Source organism: Hemitrygon akajei, chromosome 19 (assembly GCF_048418815.1).
Source record: "Hemitrygon akajei chromosome 19, sHemAka1.3, whole genome shotgun sequence".
NCBI lineage: Eukaryota > Metazoa > Chordata > Chondrichthyes > Myliobatiformes > Dasyatidae > Hemitrygon > Hemitrygon akajei.
In genome coordinates, this window is record NC_133142.1 from 23,008,974 (window position 1) to 23,021,270 (window position 12,297).

A 12,297-nucleotide genomic window follows, 5' to 3' on the forward strand; every position below is an offset into this window, starting at 1 on the left:
GGTATGTTTTCTGAAAGTCATGGATCTTCAAAATTCCTGCACCAAAAGTGTCTCGTGGTTCGCTAGACTGACGCACCTTCAATTTTCTCCCGTTCCACCCTAGATCTGCTGTTTGCCGTCAAGTTTGCAGAACTGAGAATCTCCACTGCGGCGCCAAGTTCTCACTTTGCGGGATGAAGTTACACGGCAGACGGAAAAAGGGGTAGCACAATGTTTTGCGGGGAAAAAAAACTATATATAAAAAAAATAAAAAAAAGTCAAGGAATATGATTTGTTCAGGTTTAACAGACACCATCCGGTCCCTAATTATCTGGACCAGGCGAAGAAGTTTCCTTAAACAAGAGAAAATCTGCAGATGCTGGAAATCCCAGAAACGTCCACTGTACTTTTTTTTCCAGGCTTGCTGGGTTCCTTCAGAATTTTGTGTGTGAAGAAGTTTCCTCAACATCTCGGACTTTCCTTCAATCCTATGCAAGCTTCAGCTGACCCAGTGGAAGGGCCTTTCCCCAGCAGAAGAGACAGTAAAAGGCAGCAACTACAGAGCCAGCATTGTGTTCCCCCTCTCCTTTCCCTGCCCCAATTCATCACCCCCTCTGCTTTTTTTAGTTGATTGGTTGTGTTATAATTCCTTCTGGGTAGATTCAGGTGTCCATTCCATCCTCTCTGGTGTTGGTGCCGTCCATCAGTCACATGGTTGTGGCAGCCAAACTCCAGTGGCCTAGACACCCTTCAAATTACCAACAACAAAGCTACCTTCATCCGAACATGTCAAAGCAGCGGGTGTGATTGTTAGGCCTCTGGCTGGTATTATGACCTTGAAAATGTATGATCGAGCTGTTGTTCCAAGCCCTGGGCAAGAGGTTCACTGGGAGCAGGGCATTTCTGCAGATGTACAATCCCTGCACCAAGAGCTATGGTACAGAGGGTCATTCTATCCCTCTTCATTCCCAGTCAGATCCTCCTCTCCCACCTGCACCATCTGGGATCATCCCCATCCAACTCAGTTTTTGGGAGAGTAGCCACATCCATGCACAGGGACTAAGATGCATGTCTGGCATCTGGGTGTTCGACCATAAGAGTGGCAAAACAAGCCACCATGTCCTTAGATCCTGTACAGATCAGCTGGTAGGAATATTTGCAGGCATTTTTAAATGTTTCTCTTCTTCAATCTGTAGTTCCCACGCGCTTTAACACCACTATCATCATGGTACCCAAGAAAAACAAGATGATGTGCCTTAATGACTATCGCCCAGTGGCTCTGACATCCATTATTATGTGTGCTTTGAGAGGCTGGTCATAACAAGCATTAGCTCCAGCCTCCCAGACCATCTTGATCTACTACAATTCATCCACGCTGAAGCAGGTCTATTGTGGACACCATCTACCAGGCCCAAACTCATCTCTGGAGCTTCTGGTCAGCAAAGACTAGAATCTATTGTTTGTTGGCTACAGTTTGCAATACTGTAACACTGAACAAACTCATCACCAAGCTCCAGATCCTGGGTGTCAGCCCCATTCCCTGCAAATGGATCCTTGACTTCCTGACCAACAGACAGCAACAGCAATTAATAAGGATCGGTAGCAACACCTCTGTGACGATAATGTGGTGCTCCATCAGTTTGCATTTTCAGCCCGCTACGCTTCTCCTTGTACACTCATGATTGTGTGGCCAGGTTCTGCTCTAACCCCACCTACAAGTTTGCCGATACTACAACGTAGTGGGCCATATAGTTGAATAATGATGAGTCAGAGCACAGAAAGGAGATACAGAGCTTGGCAGCATGCTGTCACAACAACAAACTTTCCCTTGATGTTAGCAGAACAAAAGAGCTGGTCATGTTGAATTCAGAAAGGGGTGGGTACGCTGCTCCTGTCTAAGTCAATGACGTTGAGGTTGAGAGCTTCCAATTCCAAAGTGTTAATACCACCAGTAGCCTGTCCTGGCCCAACCACGAAGACCACAACACCTCTACTTCCTCAGAAATTTGGTATGCTGCTGTTGACCCTCATGAATTTTAATCGATGCACCACAGAAGGCATCCTACCTGGATGCATACCGACTTGGTACGACAACTGATCTGCATGTGAACACAAGAAACTGCAGAGAGTTGTGGGCACAGCTCAGCACATCACAGAAAACAGCCTCCCCTCTATGAACTCAGTCTATATTTCTCACTACATTAGCAAAGCAGACAACATAAGCAAATTTCCCACCCACTCTATTCTCTCTTATTCCCCCTTCCATCAGGCAGAAGGTACAAAAGCCGAAAAGTACACAGCACCAAGCTGAAGGACAGCTTCTGCCCTGTTGTTATAAAAATACTAAATAGTTCCCTAGTACAATAAGATGGATTCTTGACCTCACAATGAACTTCAATGTTTACGTGCACTGCACTTTCTCTGTGGCTCCTACACTTTATTCTGCATTGTTGTTGTTCTACCTCAATGAACGGTGTAATGATTCTGATCTGTATGATCAGTATTCAAGACCAGTTTTTCAGGGGTATCTTGCTGCATGTGATAAAACAATTCCAATTTTTTTTGTTAGATCTTTCCATTTTCATTTGATGTGCTTAGCCTAAACTTTTAATCAAGTTTGGTCATCAGCCGTAATCTTGCTATTTTTTTCCTCCTTCAAATTTGTGTTGACAGCTCTTCAACTGAAGCGCATCGGGAAATTGTAATAGATTAAACGGAATTAAACAACTACGAGTTGATGCTGATATCGCTAGGTGAATGTGCAAAAAAAAAAATCTTACTGACTGTCCTCCTTAAATATTCCTTCGATGATTTGGTCCTTACGGCCAGTCCAGGTTTATCTCTTCTTAGATGGCTCATGAGACTCATATGAGTTAGAAACTCTCCCACAGAGAGCTCTGTGTTGGTTCTACACAACCGGCGACGACCTTTTTGAGCGGCAGCAGGAGGGGCGAAGAGGGAAGGTGGGGTAAATGTGACAATAGTAGCCAAAATAAAATGCAAGGCAACGAAATACAAACACAAAAACGATATTCGTTAAATCTTCGTCAAAATGAGCCTACTAATCTGTCGAGGACTGGATTGGTGGACAGATAATGAAGAGGAATCCTTTCCGCTTGGTTTGCAATTCACTGAGTTAACCTGCCTGGTTAAACTCCAGCAAAACAATCGGACGTACTCAGTGCTTCCATAAACGAAGCTCTTTCCATTTCAGTTTCAGCTATCCTGAGCTGGGCGTGGGGAGGGGACTCCACACTTACACACAAGGAGGGATGACCGCCGTGAAATGAAGCGAGTTGCTGTCCGCCTCCAGGATCTCGCATCATTCCCCACGAACTCCCTCACACCTACACAGGAAGTCACATTTAATTGACAGTGTGATCAGCCAACCAGCTGCCACTGGGCGCAGCCGCCTGGCCAATGGCGGCAGAATTTCCGCTAGGTGACGTCCCAGCTCTGGACGCTTCGTCGGCCCCGACTCGCAGGGGAGGTTCGTCGTTCTGCCGAGAGGCCGGAGAGATGCCGGGCATCGAGAAGCTGCCGATCGAGGAGACTCTGGAGGACAGTCCGCAGGTACGGGCAGAGCGTGTCGAGTCAGAAGGCCGAGGCGCGGCCTTGGCTGCTCGGGGTATCGATCCAGCAGCCGCCCTGGGCTGGCTGATTTAAATACTGATGTTAAATTGGGTAAACAACGTGACACCGAGGCACGAAATGATTGAACGCTCTATTTTATCACCGACAGTAGAGCCCGGAGTGAAATTTATTGGGTCTGTTGATCGATTAGTGAAGATAAATGACAGTAATTCTTAAATTCTGGTTTGAATCGAACAGATTCGATGCGAGCAGCAAACTGGAAGAACTCTGCACTTGCTGTCTGTAGCACTGTGCACTCCCATCTCAGTACTTGCCAAAAACCTTTTACAGCCACTTACACAATTTTCAAAACTCAGCCATTGCTGTAGTAAAGCTAGTTGATATTTGCTGGGTTCAAGTTTCCTCAAACAACGAAACGATTAAAAAATCTGTTCTCGGCATTCTTGAGTGTGGGAGAAGCATCGCCCAACACACGGGATAAATTCCCTGTTCTTAGTTTAGCACCATGGGATCTTTAACGTCCCTCTGACTTTAAGTGCCCTTTCAAAATCTGACAACAAATAGCGCAGCAGTAATGGACCAATACTCCATTTAACATCTTTCAAATTGAATTTCATCTGAGCATTTCTGGAGGCTTCTGGCTCCGAAGTGAGTGTGTCCAAATGGAAAAACCACGACTAAAGGCTTAAGTAAATATCAGCCATGGTTCATTAGTAGTATTCTCACTTCTGAATCAAGTGATTTTTTTTTGCATTCTAGGAATGCCTTCTTATATTTTCAGATGGACTTTAAACGGAGAGAAGAAATTGCAGCATCTCTGACAGACATTTGCTGAATCTGTAGCCGTTGTTGAGGTACTGGAACAGTGGAGGGTAGCTTATGTTTTGCTTTAATTTACAAAGGGCACAAGGACAAATCAGGGAGCTACAGGCTAGTGAATCAGGGTTGTTGAGTCAAGAAGTGGAGGACAAAGGTTGAAGGTGAGATGGAAAGGATTAAGTAAAAACTTGTGGGCCAATTTGCATTGTCAAAATGCCAAAAAAAACCTTACTTATTACCCTGTCTATCTGTGACATCAGTCTGTTGGTACCTGAAATCCCAGGTCCCTCTGGTCTGCTTAGGGATAATCAGCATAGCCTTGTGAGTGAGGAATCATATCTCACAAATTTGATTGTGTTCTTTGAAGAGGTGGTAAAGAAGTTTGTTGAGGGCAGGGCAGTGGGTGTAGTCTTTTATCAAGGCATTTGACAGGTTTTGGATGGTTGGCTAGACAGGAAGATTAGATCATTGGGACCCATAGTGATCTGCACATTTGGATAGAAAATTGGCTTGGTGAGATGAGCCAGAGGATGCAAGTAGAGCACTTTTCGGATTGGAATCCCATAACCTTTGGTGTCCCACGGGGATTGGTGCTGGGTCCACTGTTTGATATTTATATTAACAATTTGCATGACATTTTATAGTTAGTAAATTTGCAGATAACATCAAATTGATGGTATATTAGATTATGAAAAGGAATATCTCAGATTACAGAGGAATCTAGATGAGCTGGAAAAGCAAACCGAACAATGGCAGATGGAATTTAACTCAAAAACTTATGAAATGTAATTCCAATCAGAGCAGGGCTTGCATGTTGTATGGTAGGACCCTTGAGAGCATTGTAGAACAGAGAGGCCTAGGAATACAGGTATATTGTTCATGGAAAGTGCAGACACAGATAGAGTGGTGAAGAAGGTGTTCATGTCATATTGCAACTGTACAGGTTGGTGGTGAAACTGCACTTGGGAGTACTGTGTCCCTCTTTAAGGTGACCAAAACAGTGCATGGTACTCATTAATACCCTATACAATTCAAGCAGAAGAAAACCCAGATCCCTTTGTAGCTCACTTATATACATTTTCTGTACTTTGACTCCTCTTACTGATCTCACAGTTTCCCAGATTTTCCAATGTCTTGGTACTTTTGCCAACTTTTTGACAACTCAACATATGTATTTTTTGTTGCTGAGTCCCAATGTCCTCTTCACAACTTGTCCTCTCTATTTTAGTGTCGTCATCAAACCTGGGTACCCTTACAGTCTGTTGCCTCCTACAGGTCCTTATAATAATTTGAGGACCAAGAATTGATGTTTGGGGAACTGTAGAAATTACTTTGTTTCAGCCTAAAAAAGATCCACTTTTTCTGACATCTGTATGTCTTTTATATGACAGCTGGACTTCAATCCATTCTAACATGTAGTAATACTCTGAGGTCTTGTGGTATCTTGTCAAAGGCCTGCTTAAAATTTAAATACACTGTATCTGCGGATTTCCCTCAGTCAACTTTGTTATGTCCTTAAAGAACTCTAGTAAATTTTTCAATCATTATTTATCTTTAAAAAAACATTCTAATTTAGTTTGATTACATAAAGCTTTTCTAAGATACTTTGCTTAAAGGCTCCAGCATCCAGTTCACAAGAGACGTCAAGATAACAGGCCTATAATTTCCTGCTTTTTGTCTTCCTTCCCTGGACATTTGCAGTTTTCTAACCCATTGGTACCCTCCCATAACTTAGTGAATTTTGAAAATTTTCAGCCATAATCTCTGCAACCACCTCCCTTAAACCCTTGAATGTAGACCATTGGATCCTGGTGATTTATCTACCTTTAGTCCCTTTTTCTAATACCTTGCTCCGTGTGATTGTAAATATCATAGGTTCTTCCATGATATTTGACCTCTGCCCATCTGTACCCATCAGCTTCAAAGAGCTCATTGAATTTACTTAGACTTAATTTGCATTAAGAAATCTGAGCTGACTGTCCTTTATTAATCCACAATTCCCCTAATATCTTTGATGATAGCCTCTGATTTGTTTTTTCCACATTATTAAAGTTATTGATCTGTATTTTCTAGGTTTAACCCTTTCGACCTTTCGTTTGAAAATGATTGTATACATTTACACCCTCCAGGAACATTCCATTAGTCAAGTAACACTGAAAGATCGTGATCAGAATTTCTTCAACAGCTTAGTTTTCTCAACATACATCATCTAGATTTGATGATTTGTTAATTTTCCAAATTGCTTGTTAACCATCCTTGCAGTGGGATTATCTCAGATCTTCTTTATTTGTTTATATTATATCTTATTTTTTTTACAATGCCTTCTCTTTTGCAGTATTCTACAACCCTTTCTCTGCTGTAACATTTGGTTCATCCTCAATTGTGAAGATTGAATCAAGCTGCATGTACATTAGTCATGTTCTTTCCTTTCACAAGAATTGTTCCTTTTTTAAAAAGTAGGTAATTGGCTCCACCCTTCTATGCTTAATTTTAGGAACATAGAAAACCTACAGCACAATACAGGCCATTTGGCCCACAAAGTTGTGCCAAACATGTCCTTACCTTAGAACTGCCTAGGCTTACCCATAGCCCTCTTATTTTTCTAAGCTCCATGTACCTATCCAAGAATCTCTTAAAAGACCCTATCATATCAGCCTCTACCACCGCTGCCTGCAGCCCATTCCACACACTCACCACTCTCTGCGTAAAAAAAATGTACCCCTGAGATCCCTCTGTACCTACGTCCAAGCACCTTAAAACTATGCTCTCTTGTGCTAACCATTTCAGGCCTGGAAAAAAGCCTCTGACTATCCACACGATCAATGCCTCTCATTATCCTTCACTTGTATTGAAATTTTCTCCTTTGTTTTCTGATCTGTCTTCTAGACCGTTACAGATTTCATCGTATCAGGAGATTTCCCTAGCTTGATGGTACCCCAATCCCACACTACCTGTTTCTAATCTAGGATCCACAGACAGGGCTGCCCTGGTAGACCCATTGTTTTTGTCCACTTTTGCCCCACCAAACCTAACTCCAGTTTGTCTCACCTGCCTCCCTCATTTTGATAACATCCAATTCTCTGGTCCTAATTGCCTCATCTTTATTATCCATGTCTTGTCTCTGTATGCTTCCATGTCCCATCAGGAAGATTTTGGCAGCCTCCACTTCCTACAGGAACAAAGATCCAACCCATTTCCCTCCATAAAATGCTATTATCCAGCTGACAAATTCTTCATATCCTCAACAAATTCTCTTCAAATTCTTCCTACTTTCTACATGTCCAAAGTATAGCCAGACACTCTTGCATGGGCCCCATCTATGTTGGATAAATAGAATGGCCCTTGTTCCAAACCCACTCTAGCACCCCTCCCAAACTCTTTCTCCAAAGCATTGAGGACTGTATTGGTGCTGCTTCCTACACTTATGTGGAATGCTGGGTGTTATCATCTTTGCCACCAACTTACTCTCTACCCTCACCGTTATTAGCTCTCTTTTCTTTCCTGGAGCTCTCTGTCTCCATCTGGAAAGACAAACTAGCCACCAGTATCTGCAATAAACCCGCAGACACCCAAAGCTACATCAACTTTTCCTTGGCTTCCTCCCTGTTTGCCATCACTTTTTCCACAATTTCTCCACCTCTGTTGCACATGTTTTTAAAGTTAGGCTTCCTGCACTGAGATTTTTGAAGTGCCCTTATTGTTCTGGAGATGCACTTCCTCCCCTCTGCTGTAGTTGATGAAGTCCTTATGAACCCTCTATTAACTTTCAGCATCCCATTGCCTACACACAGTATTTGCTGTTTGGCCCACTGAGTTCTTCCAGCAGTTTACTTTTTGCTCCAGATTCCAATGTCTGTCATCTCTTGTGTCTCCTTTCTGTTTTCTGTCTGTTTTTTTCCTTTATTCATTGCTTGATATTTGTCCTAAACTTCTTTCAGTTCTTTCCTTGCCGTTTCTAATCCAGGGCATTCTAGCCCCATCTTTTCTCTCATAGATATACACTTGATGGCCACTTTATTATGTATGCATGTACACCTCATTAATGTGAATATCTAATGAGACAATGATGTAGCTACAATTCAGTGCATGAAAGCATGCAGGCATGGTCAGTTATTGTTAAGACCAAACATCAGAATGGGGAAGAAATGTGATCTAAGTGACGTTGACCATTGAATGATTGGGGTGCTTTGCGTATCTCAGAAACTAGCGAACTCTTGGTATTTTCACACTCAAGTCTGTAGAGTTTGCAGAGATGGTGTGGGGGGAAAATACAGTGAGTGGCAGTTCTGTCGACCAAAACACCTCATCAGAGGGGAATGGCCAGATTGGTTCAAGTTGGCAGGAAGGTGACAGTAATTAAGATAATCACACATTACCACAGTCGTGTCCAGAGGAGCACCTCTGAATGCACAATACATCAAATTTTGATGTGGATGGGCTACAGCAGCAGAAGACCATGAACATACACTCAGTGACGGTTTTATTGGGTACAGGAGGTACGTAATAAAGTGGCCATTGAGTGTATATTTGGTTTGTACCCAGGCATTTCTAATTTGAAAGCTTGCTGCTGGCCAATCTCTACTTCCAGAATAGTTACACCAAATTTCTTGTCCAATTACTGTTTGGTATATTAAATGTGCAATCCCAGAACTTAATTTCATCATGATAATGGGAGGTGAGTATTCCAACCAAGGGGTGACCTGTCCTTGCGTGATACCTATGTGCATACCAGTTCTGACAAAGGATTCATGCAGGTATTATAAATTTTGCTTTCTATTGTAAATGACTGATCTGTGTCACATTTTCAGTGTTTGAGATTTTGGCCCATGCATGCAGCATTTGTAGATATCAAAAATATTTTTAAAAAACTGCCAGTGCTGGAAATATGAAATCATGGCAGAAAATGCTGGGAGCAGTTAGCAGTCCGCATATGGGAGGAGGAGCAATTAATATTTCAGGTCCAGGAAGCTTCTTCAGGCATTTCTGCAATTTGGAGTTGTTGCTTTACAATTATTGAAATCGTTCATCAGCAGTAAGTTTTCAAGCACTCCAGAAATATATCTTGGCTTTATTTATGGTCTGAGGGGACAAAAAAGAGGCTGCTGCTTTATATTATTTTGGTGACATTATGGATGCAGATTTCTGAGAGAAATTTTAATGCACTTTGACAATTGGTTGTAGGGAATTAAAAAAAGGTTGATTTGCATTTATATAACATCTTTTACGATCTGAGGATATCTGAAAGCCTTTGCACCTATCATCAATAAAGAACAATGAATTAAATGTGTAGTTGATATGCTATACAATATGGGGTAAATATTGTTCAGGAAACAAGGGAACACCCTGCTTGAATAGTGCAATGGAGCCATTTCTGATGTGGCAGTGCAGGACTCCTTTTAGTTCAAAAATGTGAAATGAAGGTATTTGTTCAGCTGAACAATCAGTTCATAGTCATTCTAAGTTCCTTGTCCTTAACATTTAATCAACACTTGCCGATGGTGCATGTAGTATTATTTACTAGCATCAAGCAATTCACCTGCACTATTATTATTTAATTGATGTAGCGGTTAACTTGTGTAAATTAAAAATACAAAAAATATCCAAATTCCGTTTGTCAAACTTACTTTAATCTTAATTTTGAACAGACACGTTCACTACTGGGAGTGTTTGAAGAAGATGCTGCTGCAGTCTCAAATTATACCACCCAACTTTACAATGCCATGAAGCGGATTTACAATGCACAGGTATTATAAGTTATCAGGAAATGGAGGTCGGCATAGAATAAAATGTGGACCTTGGAACGGAACTGCAAATCTTTACAAGCTTGCACATAAAGCAAACATGCTGTTGATGCTGAAAATTTAAAATAAATATAGAGCATGTTGAAACTACTCAGAAGGTCGAGCTGCATCTGTAGAAAGGGGGATAGAGTTATCATTTCAGATCTGATTTTTCATTAGAACTAGCAGAAGTTAGAAATTAAATATTTTTTAAGTTACAGAGAAGAGGGAGGAGAAGAAAGGGTATCCCTATGATAAGGTGGAGGGATTTGCCAGAATTATAGTACTATGCAAAATATATATATATGTGTGTGTGTGTGTGTGTGTGTGTGTGTGTGTGTGCCTAAGACTTTTGCACAGTACTGAAGTAATTTTATATATTGCACTGTACTGCCACAAAAAAAAATTTCATGACTTATGAGAGTGACAATAAACCTGATTCTGATATGAGTTCCTATTGTGGACTGAGATTGGGAAGGGGGCAGGGAGAGGGGAATCATGGTTGGGAAAAGGGGAAGGGAAAGGGGAAGGAGCATGAAGCATCAGATTGACATTCTATAATGGTCAATAAACCAATTGTTTGGAATCAAGTGACCTTGTCTGATGTCTCAGGACTGGATCACCTGCAGCCCCCAGCACTGCTCTGCCACCTGTCCCACACCTTTCCCAAGGTGCTCTACCTTTGCCATTCCCAACATCCTTTGCTCCTGCCAGATTTACAAACTTGCTCTCTGCTCCATGTTGACAAATAGAGTACTGTGAAATGATATTTCAGACATGAACAGCGTACTTAAATGTTCACCATCTCAGGAAAATCTCATCAATGTCTGAGTTTACTGTTTGAGTTTTTGTGATTACAAAAACATATTTTTACTAAGTTTTTGATCCATGTTGAGAAGTGAAGATTAAAAAAGTTTTGCTGTTACATGTACTTTCTTGTATTTAGCCAAAATGTTGCACTTTACTCTTGCTCTAAGGATCTTACATGGAAGAACCCACACTATGCCCATTAATGTTTCAGGAAAAGTAGAAATAAAGTAACTTTGAAGAAAGTAGTGCACAAAATGGTGACATAGTGGTGGAAAATATTTTCTAATTGCGTAGAAAATCTGAACCTTGTGATTTGTAGTGCCATTCTGTTTTACTAGGCTAAGAGTGTCTATGTTGACATAAATTTGTCATAAATATGACTAATTGTGATCCTAAACTTACAGAATTGTGGAAATTTGGTTTTAGTCTGCAACCACAAGCACATTTAGGTTACTACATGTGGTATGTATGAAATAAATATTTATTTGATGACCCCTTTGGAAAAGCCACATCTCTATCAAATAGTGACTTGTGTCAGTTGTGATGTCCTGGTCAATCAAATAAAGCTGGTTTGGGTTTTCTGCTTTTGATTGCCTAGCATGATTGCCTTCTGTGTTAATGAGTGATCAAGTAAAAGCACTGGTAAATGGAAAATGGGAATATGGGAGAATAGGTTGTAGGATAAATTTTAGGTGTAACTAGACAACGGGGTGACCCGTTGGGGCACCCTTTGAGAGAATCGAAATAGAACTGCGCTGCCCTTTTGCTCCACTTGATGTTGCTGCTGAGGCTGGCCCTGCACATGCGTCGTGGTGTCACGTCCCGATTTCCAGGATGGTGATTGGCTCTCGGGTGAAAGCGGGGCTGTTGATTTTGGCGAATGAGCAATTTTATATGAATATATAACCCTGAACTTTGCCTGCGTTCTGTAAGTTAACGCATTTAAGTTGATTTAGCCATAAAAAATGCCGCTGTAATGCACTGTTTGCGCTAATTGGAGGTCACAGACAGACAGCATGAGAGTTTTAGTACTATATAGATGGTATTACTCTGTTGCATAGACTCTGAGCTGAAATGTCCTCATTCTTTCTTGTAAGCAATATGGAACAGCTTTGGATATTTTGAAATTGGATAATTCTATTAGATAATGTTCTTTAATGAGAGGTAGAATGTTTATTTTAATCTGTATTTGTTTTGTAGAATGAATTGAGCACAGCAACACATCTGACGTCCAAACTGCTCAAGGAATACAAACAGCAGGTAAAAATAAATTGAAGGAATTGACCATAGTAAAATTGGGCAGAAATATTTTGAT

At 41.3% G+C, this 12,297-nt stretch overlaps 1 protein-coding gene across 3 annotated transcripts in view; it reads left to right on the forward strand.

Annotated features, from left to right (window-relative positions):
• The first annotated feature begins 3,386 nt into the window (after positions 1-3,386).
• Positions 3,387-12,297, forward strand: part of appl1 (adaptor protein, phosphotyrosine interaction, PH domain and leucine zipper containing 1) — a 59,805-nt gene continuing 50,894 nt past the window's right edge. The window contains exons 1-4 of one of the 3 annotated variants that reach the window (XM_073072240.1): positions 3,451-3,552; positions 4,355-4,427; positions 10,038-10,136; positions 12,183-12,242. In XM_073072240.1, coding sequence (XP_072928341.1) covers positions 10,113-10,136; positions 12,183-12,242 — 84 coding nt within the window. In that variant the 5' untranslated portion in view covers positions 3,451-3,552; positions 4,355-4,427; positions 10,038-10,112. Of the gene's footprint in view, positions 3,553-4,354; positions 4,428-10,037; positions 10,137-12,182; positions 12,243-12,297 lie in introns of all 3 variants that reach the window. The other 2 variants (XM_073072238.1, XM_073072237.1) reach the window with 2 other exon arrangements.